Raw genomic sequence first — 23,381 nt, forward strand, 5'->3', positions numbered from 1 at the left:
TTGGAGAGCAGACTTTCACTGGGTGCTGACGCGTAGGAGACGCCGTGCTGGGCACTGGAGATAAGACGTGACTTTCCGGAGATCCCACACTGTGTGTCCAGGCAGAGCGAGAGCTCCGCCTCCTCGCCCAGTGGTTTCCTCCAGGAGGCCACTGCACGGGAGGGCTTGGAGGGCTGGGGTTTAAATCGTACATTTTGCTTTTCAAAACACTTCACAAGAGTCCGTGGAAGAAAGAGGGCACAGCTGAGCGTTGAGGAAACAGATACAAAAAATATAAATGACTGTTCAGAGTGAAAAACCAGGGTCTCAACTCTGAGTTGTATTCTTTCCACTTGTGGTACCATACCGCAGCTTCAAATGAGCTCTCATCATGTGGCCAAAGAATATAAACCCGCCTTAAGGAAACCTAATATCAAAATAGAAATATTTGTGTTCATGACAAGGTGAGGGAGGGAGGAAGCAGAGGACAAGAAGTATGAATTACTTGCATTTAAAAAGTATTCTTCACTCTAATGAGATTTCTTTTCATACTGATTGTTTTAGAGATGCATCCATTTCTTAGAGTTAACACTCTAAGCCCTCCCAACTCTTACTTCCCGTATAAAAACTTTGTGATGCTTGTTCATTGGTATCTGAATAACCCTTTGTACAAACAGTAACCTCTGGTACCCTAGATACATTTCCCATGTCAACTACTGAATTTTTAGGCATCTATTGATCCAAAAGAGGTAAATAGTTTCATAAGATCCTCTTTACGCTGCATGCATGCCAAAGATTGAACGAAGATTATAGTTACACCCACATGCAGAAATCTTATCGTTGTAAATAGTGTTCATGGGAATGGCTCAGTGTCAAATATTAGTAGTGAGATATTATGGAGGCATCTAAAGCAAACCCACGTGTAGGTCCTTGTAAAAAAAAATCATTTAAACATTTCCCACAAACAATAAGAAATCCTTCATTTTAAGCATCAACATATTTATTTTTCTACAATATCATCTGACCTAATTTTCCTGGTAAGAGCATGAACTCTAGGGCTAGATTACCTAGAATCAAATCCAGCTCTGCTCTGAATCACCTGGTAAACTAGAGCCAGTCACACAGCCTCCTTGTGCTTCATTTGTGTCATCTCCAACATAGAAATTAATTACTGCCCTAGCTGGTTTGGCTCAGTGGATAGTGTTGGCCTGTGGAATGAAGGGTCCCAGGTTCCATTCTGGTCAAGGGCACATGCCCGGGTTGCGGGCTCGATCCCAGTAGGGGGTGTGCAGGAGGCAGCTGATCGATGATTCTCTCTCTCATCATTGATGTTTCTATCTCTCTCCTCCCTTCCTCTCTGAAATCAATAAAAATATTTTTTAAAAAGTAGTAAAACACACATAACATAATGGGCATGGCTGCTATACAATGGGACTCCTTAAAAACATTACAAAATAGCCCCGGCTGGTGGTTCAGTGGTTAGAGCACTGCCCTGTGTTCTGAAGGGTCGCGGGTTCGATTCCCTGCCCTGGTTGGTTGGGGCGTGTGCAGAAGGCAATTGATGTGTCTCTCGCAAATTGATGTTTCTCCTTCTCTCTGTCTCCCTCCCTCTCTCTCTCTCCTCTCTCTCCCTTTCACTCTCTCTAGAAATCAATGGAAAAACATTCTCCGGTAAGGATTAACAAAACAAAAATATTACAAAATAAATGGCAGATAAGATTTTGCAGATTGCTCTAAGTATCTTGAAATTCTCTCCTGATGTGAACAGGATAGACCTAGATTCCCACTGCTAACTGAAGTGTTAATTCCTTTCTATATTCCGTTCTTTAGTTTTACAATCAGCTTACTTATATATTTGATCTACCATGAGTGCCTTAGCTTCATTTTGCTCAAGTGTGACACGAATAGTCTAAAAAGTACTGTCTGGTACATAGTAGGTACCTAATTAAAAGTTGTTAAAAAAAAGACAGTTCTGGCACTAGAAGAGGCCTTTAATTGCATTATTCACTCCCTGGTATTCATTTCCCTAATTCAGTCCAAAGAAGAATGTTCAGAAATCATAAGAACAGGTGTTTTTATACAATACCTATTGGGACATTGGCTTCTCAAACAAAAATCCTCCAAGTCAGGTGTAAATTCACAGGAAGAAGATTTTTTGTCCATGTTTGTACTCAATGATCATGAAAGTAATGCAAATTAATTATTTATTGAAGAATGACTTCCTGTAACAGACTATAGATACCAAATTAAATTAGCACAGTCCTTTCGTCAGGCATTAATTCCAGAGAGAAAGGCAGAAATGTAAGTAATTAAAATACAGTGTGGCAATTCTTAATGTAAGCAAATTCAAAGTGTGGTATTATATTATCTTAAATTGTTTGCATTTTGGAGAGTTATACATGGAAAGGCCAACAATTAAAAAATATTTCAAGTTCTTCATAGTTTGGTTCCACCATTATGCTCTAAAAATCAAGTATTAACAGTTTGTTAAACGGAGAGTACACATGTATACATCTAACACCAGTGCACATGCACACTCACTGCATTGTTTCAAGTTGGGAAAACAAGATTTAGCTTTTAGCTCGGCTGGTGTGGCTCAGTGGTTGAGCATTGACCTTTGCACCAGGAGGTCACCTGTTCCATTCCAATACCCAGGCAGGGCACATGCCCACGCTTGATCCCCAGCAGGGGGCGTGCAGGAGGCAGCAGATGGATGTTGATGTTTCACATCAGTGTTTCTATTTCTCTCCCTTTCCTTTCCTCTCTCTCTCTAAAAAAAAAAAAAATCAATAAAAACATATATTTTAAAAAGATTTAGCTTGTAATGTAATGTGGCTCAGTTGGTTGGATAGTTGTCCTGTACAACAAAAGGTTGTGGGTTCCATTCCCAGTCAGGGCATATACCTAGGTTGCAGGTTCAATTCCTGGTAGGGGGGTGTATGGGAGGCAACCAATCAATGTTTCTCTCTCTCTCAAAACCAATAAAAACATATCCTCAGGTGAGACTTAAAACACACACACAAATCTGCCAAACTATCTTTCAAAGTGTTGCCCTATTTTCTATTTCCATTAGCAATGTGCAAGCACCGGTTTCTTCACAATCTCATCAATTTGTCTTTTTTGTTTTGGCCATGTTGGTGGGTGTATGAAAGTACTGTATTGCTGAATTTGAATTTCTCTGATAACCAAGAAAGATGAAATCATATTTATTGGCTACTTGGATGTTACTTTCTGTGGAGTGCCTGTTCAAAATCTTTTGGACATTTTTCTCTTGGGTTGTTTGCCTTTTTCTTAAGCTCTTTTTATCTTCTAGGTAGGTCTTGTGTGATATATGTCAGTCTCTTTTCCATTCTGTGGTTATCTTCTCATTCTTGTAATGGTGTCCTTAGATGAACAGAGCATGTTAATTTTAATTAAGTCCCTTTGACCAACTTCTTCTCTTACAGTCTAAGGCTTAATTTTCTATTTAGGAAATCCTTGCTTACTCCAAGTTGACGAAGATATTTTCTTTTTAAAAGCTTTATAGTTTTATATAGTTTAGATTTATAATCTATTGGATATTTGTATTTATTATGCAAGGTAGTAGTCAAGACTCATTTGATTTTTCATTATAATTTTCAATAAAATTTATTGAAAAGACTATATTTTCCTTTATTCCACTGCTGTGTAACTGTCATACATAAGTGACTAAGTGTGGGTCTGTTTCAGGACTCTTAATTAAATTTGTCTGCCTGTGCCAATATCATACTATCTTAACTGCTGTTATGGCTTTATCATAACTCTTGAAATCTGGTAGCCTAAAACTCCCAGGTTTTTCTTATTTAAAACTAATGGCCCGGTGCATGAAATTTGTGCACATTAAAAGGGAATTAGAGGAAATATTTTAATATTTGCTATTTGCCCTTTCTCTATAATATGTGTCAGAGATGAAAGAAAATTAGTAAAATGTATATGAAAATCTTCCTCCTGTCAGAGTCTGGGATGTGCCACGGGAACAAGACTCAAGTCCCTGCCCACCCATGTGCGCCTTGAAATCGTGCAAGACCCAGACCCGGCGGGTCCCTCCCCCATTGGGCTAGATCCAGACTTGGCTGGCCCCACCCCCGTCAAGCCCCGCCAGGTGGCCTCAGGTCGCCTGGCCCAGCGCCAGGGCAGGGGGCGTGGCCTGAGATCCCCCGGCCTGGGCTGGGGCAGGGGGCATGCCTTGAGGTCCCCATCAAGCCCTGCCAGGCATGGGGCACGGCCTCAGGTCCCCCGGCCCGGCGCTGGGGTGGGGGCACAGCCTAAGGTCCCCCTGCCCAGGCCACAGCAGGGGGCATGCCTTGAGGTTTCCCCGTCAAGCCCTGTGGGTGGGGGGCACAGCCTGAGGTCCCCTGTCAAGCCCCATGTGGCGGGGGGGGGGGGGAGATACAGCTTCAGCTCTCTGCTGATTGCTCGTTAAGGCTCATTATGGGAACTCAACCTCTGCTGTGGGCGCAGCCATCTTGTGTTATGGGATCCCCACCTCTGCTGTGGGCGCAGTCATCTTGTGTTACGGAATCCCTATCTCCGCTGTGGGCACAACCATGTTTGTTATGGCGTGGTCAATTTGCATATTCCCTCCTTATTAGATAGGATTGCCTTGACTATTATTGGCCCCGAACATCCTAATAAAGAGGGAATATGCTAATTGACCATCACACCCTCACAAAGATGGTGGTGCCCACAGCCAATAAGGAGGGAATATGCTAATTGACTGCCACGCCCTCAAAGATGGCGGTGCCCACAGCCACAAGATGGCAGTGCCCAGTCCCCTCAGCCCTGCCAGGGCAGCAGGCGTGCGGCATGGACAGGCCTGCCCTAGGCGGGTCTGGCTGCTCCGTGTGCCTGCCTCCGGAGTCCCCCAGGCCCCTCAGCGCCCCCGCCGCCCAGGGCCAGCCCAAGGCACAGGCAAGCCTTGGATGGCGGCTGCCCAGGCACCCAGGGCCGGCCGAGGCTCAGGTAACCAGGGCCGGCCGAGGCTTGTGCTGCTGGCAGTGGCAGCAGCAGAGGTATGATGAGGGCATCGCCTTCCCCTGACGGCCATTTGCTTCCCGGCCCTGAGGGCTCCCGGACTGTGAGAGGGGGCAGGCCGGGCTGAGGGACCCCCCTCCAGTGCATGAATTTTCACGCACTGGGCCTCTAGTTTTATATAATTTGAGAATCAGCTTATCGATTCCCATAAAATGTCTGCTGGGATCACACTGAATCTTTTCTAAATTATGTTTTTATTGATTTTTAGAGAGGGACAGGACATAGAAATATTGATGGGCTGCCTTCTGCACGGCCCCCAGCTGGGGTTCCAGTCTGCATGCAACCTGGGCATGTGCCCTGACTGGGAATTGAATCGGAAACCTCTTGGTGCGTAGGTCAGTGCTCAATCACTGACCCACACCAGCTGGGCTGAATCTTTTTTGTTGTTGTTAATCCTCACTGGAGGATATTTTCCCCATTGATTTTTAGTTCAATTTAAGCTCAGATTTCTCTTCCTCTTTGAGCTGTCTCAGGGCATTCTTTGATAGTTAAGGAGCCTATTTGGGAAAGGTTCTGTGGAAGGTAAAGGTTTCAAGACCTTGTACAGCTAAACATGTTTTCATTTTACTCTTAGGTTTAATAGTTTATTTGAATCCAGAATTGTAGGTTGGAAATTTCTTTCAGAATACTGAAGGCACTGCTTCTGTTGAAATCTGAAGCTACTGTTTCTTGTTCCTTGGTATTTGACCTGCCCTTTTTCTTTGGAAACAGCATATCTTGTCAACTGTGATGGTCACCGTGGAGTTATCTAGCTGGTAGTTTAGCTAGGACACCTGATGTCGGGAGCTGTGTAGTTCTTTCCACCTGCACTGGCTGGATTGCACAGAGATGATTCTTCCAATATTGTGGGATGGGAAGATCTGGCTGCCAGGATTCAGTAAGAGAAGAAGGATACTGGTATCCAGTATGTAAATATTTCCTGTTTTGAGTACGGTCCCCTCCCATCTATTATATCTATCCAGTGTTCTTCAGTCCAGAATCCCCATTAACATACCCCAAATAAACAGCCACACACTTACTGAAATCATATGTGCATTTTTAAAGGACAATACTTTATTTGCGTAACATTTATTGTTTGCATACTGCATAATGAAAAGAACAGAGTCACAAGACTCACGGTCTGGCTCAACCCCTAACTTGCTGTGTGAATTGGGTCTATTAACCCTGCTAACTTCTTATTTCCCCATTTGAAAAATAGAGATGATAATACCTATTTTATAGAATTGCTAACGACCAAATGAGATAGTTATACTGTTTTTTCTCTCAAGTAATTGCTCAAAATAAATCAGTAGTTTGCTATTGCTAACTCCTTGTTCATCATCTCAATGTTAACTGCCCTCAGTGAATGCATTAAGACACCAGGTACCAATGTGATACTTTACTTTGAATACTAACAATAGCAAAAGAGATGTAAACTAAAAATGGCCTTATTATTTCCTATTTTTAGAATATTGGTTTTTATAATACTTATTTATACTATCCCATGAGGAATTCAATTTCACATAAAACTTTTTTCTTAAACCTACTCAAAATGAATACCTACATATGTGAAAAACCCAAGATTACACATGTAGTTGCTTTACAGTGTCCCCTCTGGTATAGTATATGTGAATTACATATCCTGGGCAGTTAAATACTCCCCCCACACATTAAGGGATGATAATATATATGAAGGTTAATTTCTTATGCATTATCCCTAATGTAAAAAAAATCACAGGTATATTATACTGCTTGTCAAGAATACATACACATGGTAGTCATATCTACATACATACCTCTTCTAATAATATTTCAACCATCATCAATATCTTCTGTATGATCCCTTACAGCTATTTGTAGTTGAAAACACAAAATTCACTTTAAGGCAATTCTGGATAATATTGTTTTATAAAATACTTGTGTTAAACAAAATTGCATGTATGTATTGAACCTCCAAACACACTGCCTTTAAACCCTCTTACTACTCTTAAAAGGTAAACAAATTTTTATACATCATAAAAAAGTGTAAGCTGCTCTGCAACCCTCCTTTGCTAAAAGTTAGATAACATTACACCACTCCAGCAAGAGATTAATAAATAAGGATTAAATATTCTATTTTACAAAAACATACAGAATAGCCAATGTAAAAGTGAAAGGCTTATTTGGTAATTTCTTTATAAAATTATGTTCATTAAGAAGGAATAAAACATGATATAAAATGAGAAAACTGTCATTAAATTTATCTCCTTGAAGATAATCACAAGTTGTTATCTAAAAATATGACACCCTTGTTACAAACATTATTTTTTTAAAAAAGACTGGGCTTCCTGGAACTATAGGACTATTTATCTCATAGCTTTTATTAAGCAAACTTGATATAACCACCACACAGTGGCAAGAGATAAAACAGCTGTTTCCAGCTACAGAAAATATTGAATTCTACCTTAAAGTACAGATCATTTGAGATATAACCCATAACAGTTAAAGCAAATCATAGTGTAGTTTGTACTGAATTCCCTTAAGATATTTTTGCTTTCAATGGAATATATTCATTTTCCTGTCATTTGAGATCAGTTTCTGTTGCTTAGTAACTATTTTCATGTCCAGCCAAGATGTAAAGATTGCTGTGTGCAGTAGGATTTTCTGTTGGCCTACTTTCCAAAACGACAACCCTGCAATTAAACCAAAACAAAAGTTCTGTGTAAGAGTCAAGACACAGATTGCAGCTTCAAATACTAACATCAAACCAGGAAAGAATACCATTGTTTACATTCTCATAAGATTACATAAAGATCACAGACACAGCACAGTTAAGTTCAGCTTTACATTTTATAACTTAAAAACAAAACTGAGTAAGAATTGATGAATTTATGTATATAAAGTATTGAAAACATTTCAGGAGAGTCTCATTCTCTTATTTCAACTACACCAAGTTGGCTTACTCATATGCCAATGAAAGGTATAAATAGCTTTAGAAAATACACTAAGAAGAAGAGGGTGGAAGAAGGGCTGAGGATAAAACATGATTTCTATGAGACACCCATTCAAACTGTTCAAGGTATTTTTTAAAAAAGAAAAGTTTTTAGAAAAGTATAAAGTGGGGCCCAACTCCTTTGTCCATGGAACAAGGGCAAGGAAAGAGTTCAGTCAAAGGACCAATAGGAAGAAAAACCAATAAAGTGCCATACCATAGGATTTACACTGTTGTCGAGGGGTTTGAAAACAGAATAAAAAATAATGTACCCATGAACAGAAAAAAGTCTTGGAGGGGAAATTTTTCTAGTGTATGAGTTTTCTACAACTAGTATATTACTACTTTTGTAATAAAACAATAAAAAAGTAATATGTACTTTGCATTATGTATTGCAGAAAAGTAGAAGCGGAAAATAAAATTACCTATAACCCAACTACCCAGTTAACCATTATTAATATTTTTACATAAAATAAAAAAATATATAAATCGTGAAATCAAAGAGATGCTCAAGTAAGATAAACAGAATAAGGCAATGATCTGAAGAAAAACGTTTTTTTAGGGCAAATTGTGAGAGAATGGAGAAAGAAAAGGGACTAGTTGAAGGAGAAAGTTCAGGGGTGGGGAAGGTGGAAAGAAATACATAATTAAGAGAAATGGCTTAAGCAGAATTCTCTCATACTACGTCTTGTTTAGGTGCTATTTATGCCAGGATTATTACATGACCCACAATTCTTTTGTCAGCCCTTCCTGAAGAAGCAAAGAACCTCCCATTTTAGAGTCTTTAACCAGGTGGTCCTCAAATTCTTTCTTTCTTTTTTTCCCCCAGGACTAATTACAAAGTTGCCATGCTCTGTGGGCTTACCTTTTCTACTCATTAGTTACAATTTTTCAAAAAAATATTTTTTTCTCCTTACAAAAGTCTCCTAAAAATTTTTATAGGGTCACAACTCCATCCCCCATTTCCTTAAGTGTGTAATATTTAAGCAATTATTTTGTGACTAGATTGAACTTGAAGACCAGAGCTTCTCAATCCTCAACTTAGGACTAATGCATACTATTAGTCAATTTTGCTGCAGTAACAATTTTTGTTGAGAAAATAGAAAAAAATGTTTATTTTTAAATTGAATCTTTATTGTTGCAAGTATTACCTATGTCCCCTTTCCCCCCCCCCATTGACCCCTTCTAGCTCGCCCCCACCCCCTATCCCAGACCTTCACCACCCTATTGTCTGTGTCCATGGGTTATGCATATATGCATACAAGTTCTTTGGTTGATGTAGGAATGGGTGTTATATTAGTTATTGAGGTAGACAATATAGACTTTGGGGAACAAAAACTACCAAATTTTTTCTAAGATGGCACAGTTTTGGAATTTGTCTTCAATTTTTATCACAGAGATCCACATAATTCCTAATTTAGACTGACCACAGAAAATGAGTTGAATAGTTTCTGATATAAAAGCAGATGCCAGGGGGTACATATTCTGTTGGATTTATATAGTAATAGTTAATAGAAGGTAACATGCTAGGAAGAAATGATGAAAACAAAGGAGTCTGAAATGAAATATGTCCTGGTACTAGGGACATAAACACCTATATTAACACATTTTGTCTTGGCTGAGTATAACTATCTCTAGAATCAAGATCCTCACAATGATAAAAGATTGATTAATCAATTGATTAAAATACTATTCTCTCTTTCAATAAAAATGCTGAGAAATCCTCTAAGAGTTTATCTGACAGTATTTAAGAACGCAACCACCAAACTCCTTTGGTAATTAAAACAACCACACTCTTTACCTGTCTGATCCTAATAAGCGGAAAACTCTTGTTTCATCTGAAATCTCTTGGGTAACCTATGAGAGAAAATACCTATTAGTAATATCTTATCCCCATATTACTTAAATAATAATTTAAAAATCATTTAGATAGAACAAGTATTAAACAATTATAATTTCTGATAGACTCACTTCCTCAAATGAAATAAATTTCAGGAATTACCTTTTGACCATCTATTAGTAGAAATAAAACATTTATGAAACACCTGTTATTGGTCAGGCACTTTTCCCTAGAACTCTTTGTATTATAATCCCTGTATTACTGGATAGGAAAAAACACGAAGACTTGCAGAGGTTAAGTAACTTGCTTAAGGTTATATAACTGGTAGACCCAAGATTTAGACACAGGTTTGCCAGATGGCAGAGTTCCTGCTCTTTCCTGGTGTCATAGTGCAGATTCCCGCAGAGCTGCGGTGAACACGCCCACGTGCCAGGGTCTGACACCAGCGTACCAGCGGTCCTCTGCTCTGTCTTCTCCAAAGCTGTAGAAGGCACTCAGTCAAGCACAGGTACGATCCCAAAATGGGGAGCTTACACCCCCAGGGACAACCTTAACCAAAAGGGACAGCAGTTGGTGTATAAATGCACCTTCAAATGAGTCAATTCTGAGGTATATTCCACACTGTTCCTCAGTGGGCGGTGTGGGATTAAACCCTGGTTGCCCATAGTGGGAACCAGTTTATTATTGTGCTCTGTATTGGCTTTTTGCCCCTCTCTATTTTACATTCCTCACTCCATCGCTTGTTTTCTGGTATCTACTCCCAAATAAACTACCTGCACTTGAGTCCTTGTCTTAACATTGCGGACGGATCACAAGAATTCTCGCTTCATATTACACAGTGTTTTACAAAGTATCATACTTTAAAAAGATATTAGCTTTTAAGAACATGCAATAAATAACTTCAGAATGCAATGCGTATTTAATTTTAAAGCGTGCCTTTAACATTTATGTAAAACGTTTTTTGTACTCTTTCAACAGAAACTTATCTGGCCACTGGGTAAAGCTAGCAATAAAACTACTGGTCTGCAATGTGTTAAGGTGAGCTTTTGGAGGAACCCTAACTACAACAGTATGGATATAAAATAACTATAAAAATAGTCTGTTATCAATGAATTTGTAGAGCTAGGAAGATAGAATTAATACACTTAAATAAGAAAACAAATTAGATGATTTACTAGGTGGAGCTAATTTTCATATATTAAGTTAAAAAATATTCCAATCATTGTGGACTGGAAAGGATGAATATTATTTTATTAATTTTACAGCAAGGCCCGAATTCAAGTGTGAGAACATAAGCAGAAAGAAAGAGGTAATCAAGATGAGTTAAAAATGGGAAATAAAATTTGCACTTGATGTGGTGAACAACAGGTATCTTCCATAGATTGCTAACTGAAGGAGTGGTACAATGAGATCAGCATCTGAGGACAATTAATGTGATGGCAGTAAGCAGGGCTGTAGGCTTCATTAGAGGCAGGGACCTGGAGACATTAGTGACATGGGCAGTAACTAGATCAGTGGTTGGCAAACTGCGGCTCTCGAGCCACATGTGGCTCGCGAGCCGTGGTTTGCCGCTCTGTTGACTAATGAGTTTGCCGACCACTGTCATATACTACCCTTTACCTCTTTGCACACAATATGCCACAATTGCCTAATCCTCACAGCTTCCAACTACACGGTAACATTTAGTCTAGCAGTGGTTGGCAAACTCATTAGTTAACAGAGCCGCAGTTTGCCAACCACTGAACTAGATAAACTGACATGTTCAAAGATAGCAAATTTATGTCATTTTCTCTTAGAAGTATTCTAATTCCTCATTCATATAAGTGGTGAAAATACTCAATTACAGGCAATTCAAGAAAAAGACTTTAAGCTTTAAAATAAGCCCACATACTGATATTTGTGAGACCATGGCATACAAAAATTATACAGGTACTCACACAAATGGGAAATGTCTCTGTTAGTACTGTCTTAACTATTAGGATTTATCTCTCAAGGTGGAACAGCTAAAAGTGATTTTTGGAGATCCTTCAAATCCAGGCTATGTAATCTAGATAAGTTACTTAACCCCTCCGTGCCTGTAAAAATGGGAATATGAATAGTACCTAACCCCACTGGATTATAAGCCTTACGTAGCTAATATTTGTCAAGTGCCAGGAACACAGACGTTAGCAGAGTTTGAAATTATTTATAATTATACTTCCCTATGCCTTACAATGCTATAATAATAGTGTTTTGCATGTAGCTGGTACTCAATAACTATTTTCTAAATGAGTTAATTTTCTTATATTTTCCTTAGTCCTGGGATCTAATACATATCAATTTAGGATTTTAAATAAAATATTAAAACAGAAGCTATACACTTCTAGATTATGGAAAAGGCTTATTAAATTTAGAAAACTACTACAAGGTTAGTAACCATATTTAAAAATTACAAATTAAAGGACTGAAATGTACCACTGAGAATTTTACAATACAAAACTGAACTGGAAGGATAATACTGGCAATTTTTCTCTGCCAGTTCACAGCATTAAAACCACTAGACATAGCCCTGGCTGGTGTGGTTCAGTTGGTTGAGCATCGTACCATGCACCAAAAGGGAGCCAGTTCAGTTCTCGGTCAGGGCACGTGCCTGGGTTGCAGGTTCGATCCCCAGTAGTGGGCATGCAGGAGGCAGCTGATCGGTACTTCTCTCTCACTTTGATGTTTCTCTTTCTCCCTCTCCCTTCCTCTCTCTCTCAAATCAACTTAAAACAATAAAGGCACTAAACATAGTAATGTAGGTTCAGAAAGAAAATGTATGAAATGAACACTTCAATATTAAAAATCTTTAGTGGAAATCACTGGAGGTAATCTGAGAAACCTTACCTCATCTGATTTGAAGCTTTTCCCCTGCATTCCATGTTTCCAGAAAGCCAACACACTGTCTTGAAGGCACACTAAAAAAGATAAAGGGGAGGTGAAACTGAAATACAGCACAAGTAGTTCATTACACATTTTCCTTAACTGTTTTTAATAAACGATAATGTAAGGCTATCCAAATGCTTCGTGCAAAATTCCACTGTCTAGACCATTAGTTCCCAACATTTTTGTGGCTAAGCCATGTCTAAACTCAAATAATTTATTGAGTCGGGTCATAAAAGTTTTCAAAAAAAAAAAAAATACACACACACATACACACACACACACACACAAATATATATAAAACAGGCATTCATTTAAACATGGGCTAACTTATTTTTTTATTTTTAATTTTTAAATATATTTTATTGATTTTTACAGAGAGGAAGGGAGAGAGATTTAGAAACATCGATGAGAGAGAAACATCGATGAGAGAGAAACATCGATCAGCTGCCTCCTGCACGCCCCCTACTGGGGATGTGCCCGCAACCAAGGTTTGTGCCCCTGACCGGAATCGAACTTGGGACCTTTCAGTACGCAGGCTGACGCTCTATCCACTGAGCCAAACCGGTTTCAGCTTAACTTATTTTTTAAAAAGATTTTTATTTTTCAATTACAGCTGACAGACAGTATTATTAGTTTCAGTTGTATAACACAGTGATCAGACATTGGTATAACTTACAAAGAAACGTAAGTTGGTATCAGCATATTAATTTTTATTTTATATACTATCTTTTTTCTTAGGTGAATGAAATAATAAAAACATATAATTGGCTTTTTGAATAAAAAAACATCATTATTTAAATACTGTCATATAATTAGAAGTGGCTATTAAGGAAGCTTCTTTATGTTCACATTTTCCCTATTACAAAATTACTTAAACAAACAAACAAACAAACAAACAAACCTGTCTCACAATCCAAAATTTAACCACACAGTGAATATTTATGCTCTTTGTGCCAATTCTTACTTGGAGGGGCTCTCAGTTACAAGGCTCACTGCTGGGCCTCAGCCTCACCTCCTCAGGCATTGGAGCATCCTGGGCTTTTGCTCTGGTCTTGCAGGCCCCACTGCCCACATGTGGGTTCACAAATTTGAGCCAAGCTTGACTGCCTTCCTGATGGCTTTGGATTCAGGAGCAACCGTGGCCCCACAGGATGGCCATCATGTGGTAGGCCACAACACCCTCCTGCCCCACCCATCTCCCATGCTCCCCTGGGGTGGCCTGAAGGTCTTGAAGGGAAACCTACTCTTGCTGTGCTTTGTCCATTTCTGTGTCCCGGGTGGTGCCAGCCACAGGCCTGGGCCCAATGAGGAATTCCTATGCAATGACTTAGTGGTTCAGAAACAGAGGGGGCAGGCCCCCAATTGGAGGATGCCGTGGGGCCTCTGGGTCCTTCCTGGCAGGGGGCTGGAGTCATTAAGGTGCAGTGAAAGAGGGAGAAAACCCATTTTTGATTGTTGGAAAATTAGACATATGCCCTATACTATTAAAGGTGATGGGAGAAAGTGATAGAAACTTACTGTATGTTTTATTAGAATACTAACTCTATAAAAAGCTAATGTAAGAATGTCTTGGAAACATAATTTTACTCAATAAAAATAAAACTATTTTATTAAGAAATCACACGTTTCACTAACTGTAATGAATATGAAACCCAGTTACCAGTTTATTTTTAAAAGGGCTTAAAGGGACTCTTTTTACCTAGGAAGATCCTTGTAATTATTCCAAGGTTCACTGCTGGGGAGAGATGGTAGCTTATGGGGAACAAATTGTTGTGTAATAATTAAAGTTCCCTAAAAAATTTGACACATATGAAAAAGTTGAGGTATCAGTTGAAATGAAGAGGAACTATAAAGATCTCCGTCAGGATCTCTATTGAAGATATCAAAGCTTAGAAACTGGCATACAACATCCAGGACTTAAAGAAGTGAGGAAGAAATGAGCTCCAAAATTCCTTTTGTCCTGGCATCTACAGAAAGCGTAGGCTTTCTGTTTCAATAAATTAAGATTTTTCAATCATAAGCAAATTATTTTTATGTAATATATTTACACAGAGGGATGATCATACTTTGCGACAGGGCAAAATGCCAGTTGGGAAACCATTAAACTATTTTTTTAAAACACCTTTCTAAATAATGAGAAATATATTTTTCCAAGTATATATACATTTAATTACAAAATACATATATTTTTCAAGGCCAAAATAAAAATTGCCAACTTTGTTTTAACTATTTTTGACTTAGGGTAGAATCATATCATACAAAGTTCAGTGTTTCCAGCCACATTATTTTTTTTAAAAGTTCTATCATCCCTAGGGGGAAATACTTACTGACATATAATCAATGAGAAATTTTTATCATAAAACCAATGAGTATTATAAGAGTAAAACACTCATTGACAATAAAACAAATTAAAATGGCACATTAGTTTCCAAGTGGGAAAGTATCTATTTATATAGAAATAGACCTAAAAGCAATAATCAACACACACCAAGCAGGATTAGACACAAAGAATTATAGCATATCTAATATCATTAATCATATCACACAAATACCTTCATGATTTGGAAAGAATTGGGAGAAGTATAATTCACTTGAGGCAGTAAAGGGAACAATAAACAGAAATTTTAAAATGATTTCAAGTTTTAAATATTTAGGAACCAAAAATAAAAGATTTATTATCGTCTACACCTGCTTTGTCCAATACAATAGCAACTAACCATATGTGGCTATTTACATTAAAATGTAAATTAATTAAAATTTAAAAAATGTAGCACTAGCCATGTTTCAAGTACTTAACAGGTGTGGTTAATGACTATTATATTTAAGAGCACAGAGAACACTTCCATATCACAGAAACTTCTAAGACACAGTGCTGGTCTAGACAACCACAGATACCAAATGAAGGGAAAACCAAGTATTCTAATAGATTAAAAAAAAAAAAAAAAAGACTTACCTACAGACTCAATGCAAAAATCAAAAGTTAGCTCAGAGGCCAGTTTCTTACTTGACTTTAGTTTTCCTTGTAGATTTACAATTTTTACAAATTCTTAAAAAAAAGAAAAAACAAGTCAAGACTGGAAATCCAAATCTGTTCAAACAAATTTAACTTGATATATGGATTTTACATGGATATAGAACAATATTCTTAATGACATTCAACTATTTAGATTCAAAAATGTCCAGTGAGAAACTGTCATCAATATGTTTTACAATATAAGAGTACCTCCTCTGGTAAATGGCAATTCCGTTGCTATCTTTTTCTTTTTTAGATGGTATATATTGAACACTTATATTCTCATTTTAAAAAAAGTACAATGTTAAAAAAAAGTACAATGTTTCTTTAAAAGTGGTTACCTTGGTGTCTATATATTTAGCAATAAGAAGTGATTTTTCCCCCTTACAAATTACAAAACATGATAAGTATATCCGTAGTCATTCAATACAATAGTATTGAGTACTATTGTAACAAAGGGGCAACGAGTAGTACTCTTGAGGGTAACAATTGCTTTATAAGTAAACTCTGGGATGGGGGTATACATAATTTTATTTCCCTTTCATCTATTTGTTTTTCACTTTAACCATCTTAGCTCTGACTTGGAAGACACCTTTCTCTGTATTGCTTTCTTATCTACCTAACATAATTTGTGATTTTAGGCCTATCTCCAACTGGTGTTTACTAAAACTGATTCATACTGCATAGCTGATGCTTAATTTTTGAAGTCTTATATTGCTCCTTAAAAAAAAAAAAAACTCAAGAAAGTCAACTCTCCATTTACTTTGAATAATTGGGAAATGGAGGGCTTAGTTAATCAAAGGCTTAAAAATTTTTTTCTGGATAAATACATAAATCAACAAAATGAGACTAAGCACAATTTATTTTCCTTGGATGTCCCAGAAGGTATTAAGGATTTAACATTAAAGGTTCAACATTATTAAAATCAAATTCTGATTATCTGTTTATTTGCTTAATCAATATAGACCTTTCCAGCTCTTTGGGTAAAATATAATTTATCAAAAATACCACATGATCTCACTCATTTATGGATAATAAAGAACATTATAAACGGATGAACAAAAAGATAGATACAGAGGCAGTAAAGCATTAAACTGACTGTCAAATTACATCAGGAAGGTTGGGGAGGGGTGGAGATAAGAGATCAACTGAAGGACTTTTATGCATGCATATAAGCATAACCAATGGACGCAAGACACTGGGGGATGAGGGCATGTGTGGGAGTGGGGTGGGGGGAGCAATGGGAAGATATGTACACATGTAATACCGTAATCATTAAAAATATAAAAAATTAATAAGAAAATTTATCAAGTTAACTTAAATATCCTACCTAATAAAAGAGTAATGTGCAAATTGACCCTAACTCCGCTACACCCACAAGCCACGCCCACCAGCCAATCAGAGCGAGTATGCAAATTAACCCAACCAAGATGGCTACAGCCACGGAGACAGTAGGAGGGAGGCTTGGTTTTCCAAGGCGATAAAAGAAGCCAAGCTTTCCACCTGCCCTGGCTGGCCTAAGCCTCCACTCAAGGCTACAAAGTTTCAGTTATAGAAGGTAAATAAATCCAAACAGAAATGGCTGCTGGCCACGGAGCAATCAGAAGGCTTGGCTCCGCTCCAGGATACAAAGTTTCAATTGTAGAAGGTAAATAAATTCCAGATACCAGGGCCTCCACTTGGGTTGCCAGGGGGCGTGGCTGGCCTGCAAACAACCACAGGCCCCTCGCTCAGGCCACCCCACGCCCCAAGGGAACCCCCACCCTGATCCGGGACACCCTAAAGGGCAAACCAGCTGGCCCCGACCCATGCACCAGGCCTCTTTCCTATCTAATAAAAGAGTAATATGCAGATTGACCATCACTCCAACACACAATATAGCTGCCCCCATGTGGTCAAAGATCCTGCCCTCATGTGGACACAAGATGGCCACCACAAGATGGCCAGCAGGGGAGGGCAGTTGGGAGGCACCAGGCTGCAAGGGAGGGCAGTTGAAAGGGTTCAGGCCTGCAAGGGATTGGCAGTTGGAGGTGATCAACCCTGCAGGGGAGGGCAGTTAGGGGTGACCAGGCCGGCAGAGAAGGGAAGTTGGGGGCAAACAGACTGGCAGGGGAGCAGTTAGACATCAATCAGGCTGTCAGGGGAGTGGTTAGGGGGTGATCAGGCTGGCAGGCAGAAGTGGTTAGGGGCAATCAGGCAGGCAGGCAGGCGAGCGGTTGGGAGCCAGCAGTCCTGGATTGTGAGAGGGATGTCCGACTGCCCACTTTTTAATTGAATAATACTCCAATCTTATCAATATTAAAAGAATCCAAAGTACTTAAAAATGATGGGTGAATGAGATACTTTTGAGTTTTGGGTTACTTATCTGTAATATTAGATTATCTTTATGATTATATAAGGTAAATCCACTAGGGAGACTTCAGGGAATAGAAATTAGGACGGAAACACAGGCAAATTCGGTAGTACAACAATTTAAAAAATAACCCTATTCAGTAATTTAAAAAATATTAAAATGGATCAAGCATAGCAAATACTGTCAAGTTTTAAATATAGTGCCAAATCTAGGTTGAATTTCATCTTGCAGGATTCATTGCATAAAAATAAGGTGGGTTTGTTTGCAAAACTGAAGTAATACCTGTTGTTAAAAGTTTCTCTGATTACATTACAACACTCTTCTATCAATAACTAGAGGCCTGGTGCACAGGGGTGGGAGGTGTCCCTCAGCCCAGCCTGCACCCTTTCTAATCTGGGACCCCTCGAGGGATGCCCGATTGCCCGGTGGGATAGGGCCTAAATGGGCAGTCAGACACCCCTCTCACAATCCAGGACTGCTGGCTCCCAACCGCTCGCCTGCCTGCCTGCCTGATTGCCCCTAACCGCTTCTGCCTGCCAGCCTGATCACCCCCTAACCACTCCCATGCCAGCCTGATCGATGCCTAACTGCTCCCCTGCCGGCCCAATTGCCCCTAACTGCCCTCCCCTGCAGGCCCAGTCACCCCCAACTGCCCCCCCCGCAGGCCTGATCGCCCCTAACTGCCCTCCCCTACAGGCCTGGTCCCTCGAAACTGCCCTCCCCTGTTGGCCATCTTGTGGCAGCCATCTTGTGTCCACATGGGAGCAGCCATCTTGTGTGTTGGAGTGACAGTCAATTTGCATATTACTCTTTTATTAAATAGGATAGAGGCCTGGTGCATGGGTGGGGGCCAGCTGGTTTGCCTTGAAGGGTGTCCCGGATCAGGTTGGGGGTTCCCTTGGGGGCATGGGGCAACCTGGGCTAGGGGCCTGTGGTGGTTTGCAGGCCGGCCATGCCCCCCGGCGACCCAAGCAGAGGCCCTGGTATCTGGGATTTATTTATCTTCTATAATTGAAACTTTGTAGCCTTGAGCAGAGGCCAGGGCAGGTGGAAAGCTTGGCTTCCTCCATCGCCGGGGGAAACCCAAGCCTCCTGCTCTCTCCAGCTCTGTGGCTGCTGCCATTTTTGTTGGGATTTATTTATCTTCTATAATTGATACTTTGTAGCCTTGAGTGGAGGTCAGGGCCAGCCAGAGCAGGCGGGAAGCTTGGCTTTCTCCATTGCCGGGGAAACCCAAGCCTCCTGCTCGCTCCGTGGCCGCAGCCATCTTGGTTTGGGTTAATTTGCATACTCGCTCCTGATTGGCTGGTGGGCGTGGCTTATGGGCATAGCAGAGGTATGGTCAATTTGCTTGTTTCTCTTTTATTAGTGTAGATTATTCTATACTCTTTACTGTTATTTTAGTGTATGCTTTCTACTTACAGAAAGTAATGTTTTCCATAAAATAGCATGATGTGTTATGTTGGCAGCTGCCACACACATCTACTGTTTAGAGTGCCTCCTGAATGCATAATTTTCTCTTGTGCTTGATTTACTCTCATGCCGTACAGTTCACACTATACGTGTTTGTAGCCTAGGAGCAATAGGCTGTATACCATATATAATCTAGGTGTGTAGGAGGCTGTACCATCGAGGTTTGTGTAAGTGCACTCTTAAGATGTTCCCATAATGACAGAATCACCTAACAATGCATTTTTTAGAACTGGATATTCCCATTAAGTGGCACATGACTATATACCTTCTATTTTTTCATTAATTGAGGTCTGGAAAAAAAAAAAACCACCTCAAAATAGTTTTACACAGAATTTTATACAGAATAGTTTTATATAGATTTTTACCCCAAAGTTATGGCAAACTGTTCTAATATAATGTTTTCAAGTAGGCCAAACAAAGAAAAAAGTCACAGAGAATAGTAATGACAAACAGATCCATTAATTACTATTTATGATATCTGTAGCCAATTTAGATTTTCATCAATAAAATAAGGCCACTTAAGATGAAAAAAGTGAAAAATTTTCAATTATAGCTTAATAGAATCACTTCAGTAAAAAGACTTGTTATATCAAGTAGAACATTCAGAATAAATTTTAAAATAGTACTTACTATCTAAACACACTAAAACGGTATCCCTCTCCAACTGTGTTACATGAATGGAATCTAACTGTTGGCTGCCTTGGAGGGAAAAAAAGATAATGTTAGTTCTACAACAAGCTTTAATAACCTGATGAACAAAAAGATAGATACAGAGGCAGTAAAGCACTGAACAGACTGTCAAATTACAGCGGGAAAGCTGGGGAGTGTTGGGGAGAAGGGGGAAAGAGATCAACCAAAGGACTTGTATGCATGCATATAAGCACAACCAATGGACACAAGACACTGGGGGGTGGGATGAGGGCATGTGACAGGGGGTAGGGGAGGCTGGGGGAAGGTCAATGGGGGAAAAAAAGGAGATATGTGTACTACTATACGTAATACTTTAAACAATAAAAAAAGTCAATAAAAAAAATTAAAGAAAAAACACTAGAGCTTAGAAAATAACACACATTCTGACCTTTTCTGTGATTTAAAACTAATCTTTGAAATTTAACACAAATTGGATTTTGTAATAATATGGTATTTTTTCAAAATATGTATATAGGTCAACTTAGGAGAACAATCATTAAGTCCCAAGTAAGGCTAAGTGAGCTGAGAAAAGCTAAATATTACCGTTAATTAACACTTCAGCTAGTTCTAAAAAGGTGAGTTACAAAAATAAAATGAAGCAAAGGGTAAAATACACAAAAGTAAGGAAGGTGCATGCTATACAATGATTAGATTTTGCTCTGCATTTTAAAGGAACCCATGGGAAGATGGAAACAAGATCAGTTATGTGAATCACAGCATCCCTGAGATAAAAACAAGCCAGTAATTCAGAAAAACAAAAAATAAAATTAAAATAAAACTGTAATCAGAGAAAAAATTTCCTGGTGTGTGTAAGTTCCTTATTAAAGAGGACACTTAGTAATATAATGAACATTTCTGTCAACAATATCTTGGCAGGAAACAATTTTCATCACTTTGCTGATATTTGCAGGGTTGTTTCTTTTGATATATATTGACAGATGTGATGGCATTTGTGTGTGTGTGTGTGTGTGTGTGTGTAATGGCATTTTTGATAAAACAATTCATTTTAGGCACTCAGACTGCTTGAATAGTCTTGCTAAATCTAAGAAAATATTTTAGATTATTTAAAGTAATCATTCTTTTTAAAAAATATATATTTTTACTGATTTCACAGAGGAAGAGATAGAAACATCAATGATGAAAGAGAATCATTGATCGCACACCCCCTGCTGGGGATTGAGCTTGCAACTTGGGCATGTGCCCTTGAACAGATTCAAACCCGGGACCCTTCAGTTTGCAGGCTGATGTATACACTGTGCCAAACCATCTAGGGCTAGCGCAATCATTCTTAACTGCATTTCTTTGGGAAGCCAATGGATCCTCTCCCTTAAAAACTGCACATCTAAATGTAAATACAAAGTTTTATATATTATTTTTGGGTGTTTTTGGACCTTCCAAAGCTCATACACAGAGAAGAAGTCTGGTAGACAGACTGATAAATTGTTGGTCACTTGGGCAATAGTCCAAAAATAGTTTTTCTCAGTAAATCTATGTTCATGCATTTATTGAACAAATATTTATGGGGTGCTGACAAGATGCTTGGAATAGGAGTTCATTTTAACAGTTACAGCTGTTGCCCACTCAAGGCAGGGGGGTGCTTAAAAATGAATGCAGCTGGGAGGTGGATTAACAATCATTTGTGAAAATGGAAAAGCCTAATAAGGACAGCTTCTGCTTGAGGGGGATCTGAATGATTACCCTCAGAGTCCTGGCTTTCCTCAGGAAGCAATTTTGGTACTGCATTAATTTTTGTCTACAAAGTGTTATAAGTGGGTAGAACAGTACAGGCATTAAAAAACAAACAAGGGCCCTGCCTGGTGTGGCTCAGTTGGCTGGTGTTGTCCCATGCACTGAAAGGCTGCTGGATAGATTCTCAGTTAGGGCACATGCCCAGGTTGCAGGCTTGATCCCCAGTAAGGGGCATGCATGAGGCAGCTGACTGATGTTTTCCTTTCATATTGATGTTTCTCTCTCTCTCTCTCTCTCTCTCTCTCTCTCCCTCCCTCCCTCCCTCCCTCTCCCTCTTTGTAAAAATCAATAAAAAATCTTAGAGCCCTAGCTGGTTTGCCTCAGTGGACAGAGCATTTGAAATGAAGAACCCTTCATTTCACTTACTATGTAGATTTTAAAAATAAGTTGATTGATTTGTTTCAATTTTAAAGTTTAAATATAAACTTCCCAACTTTTTCTGAACTTCCATTGAGACATGTTGGATAAAATTTTAAGCTAATGAATCATTCTCAGACAGTGCAAGAGATATGTCCCTGTATCTTTAAATGGTAAAGCTGGATGCCACAAATGGAAAGCACCTGAACTCAATGATTCTAAGCAGTGTTGAGGGGAAAATTGATAGGGAAAAAAAAAGTAAACCTCTTTGCTTTTGAGAAGCTGGTAAAATTTGAAAAAAAGTACAGGGGTGGGCAAAAGTAGGTCCACAGTTGTTTGTATGAAAAAAATACAAATTAATACATAATAATACAAGAATAAACTCTGTGTTTCACATACTCATAATTGTAACCCTACTGTTCCCCACCCCTGTATCTTAGAAAACTTAAATCACTAAAATTTTCCTTGGTAAAATAATTTGTATCAAATTACCTCAGGCAGGTAGAGATCATAAACTGTATGTACATGATTCTCTAGGCTTACTTGGGAAACTAAGATCTGAGTGTTTGACTGAACCCACATTGGTTGAAATCATTCTGTTTTTTTCATATGCAAAATCATCAATATTTTAACATAAGATAAAAACACTTACCAGCACCAATTTCTGTAAACCATGATGATGCAGAATTCAAATTGATTGTCTCAAACTGAACTACCTGATTTGATTCGGTGCCTTTGCTAATAGCTACACAGACCATAGGGTATTCTTGTTCTGGTATTACCAGCATTTCAAAAACATTCAAAGGACTTGGCAGAGGAAAATCAAAGTGCTGCAAAAATAAACAAAAGAAGTATAATTTAGAAGCAATTTCTGAATAGAAGTACAATTTAGAAACAATACTACTGCTGAATAAAGTCAATGGAAAGACTTTAATTTTCTTGATCGATGTTAATTCTAAAAATAATCACTATAAGGATCATAAAAATCTATAAAATATGTTTTAGAGAATTGACCACATTC

At 38.8% G+C, this 23,381-nt stretch overlaps 1 protein-coding gene across 1 annotated transcript in view; it reads right to left on the bottom strand.

The window, feature by feature from the left end:
- Positions 1-6,062: 6,062 nt before the first annotated feature.
- Positions 6,063-23,381, bottom strand: part of MAP4K5 (mitogen-activated protein kinase kinase kinase kinase 5) — a 109,441-nt gene continuing 92,122 nt past the window's right edge. The window contains exons 27-32 of the mRNA XM_079768429.1: positions 23,013-23,190; positions 20,195-20,263; positions 15,679-15,771; positions 12,687-12,757; positions 9,783-9,838; positions 6,063-7,682 (exon numbers count right to left, since the gene is read on the bottom strand). Of these exons, the coding sequence (XP_079624555.1) occupies positions 7,595-7,682; positions 9,783-9,838; positions 12,687-12,757; positions 15,679-15,771; positions 20,195-20,263; positions 23,013-23,190 (555 nt within the window). The 3' untranslated portion in view covers positions 6,063-7,594. The remainder of the gene's footprint in view (positions 7,683-9,782; positions 9,839-12,686; positions 12,758-15,678; positions 15,772-20,194; positions 20,264-23,012; positions 23,191-23,381) is intronic.

Source organism: Cnephaeus nilssonii (genome assembly GCF_951640355.1).
Source record: "Cnephaeus nilssonii genome assembly, chromosome: 4".
In the NCBI taxonomy this organism is placed as follows: Eukaryota; Metazoa; Chordata; class Mammalia; order Chiroptera; family Vespertilionidae; genus Cnephaeus; species Cnephaeus nilssonii.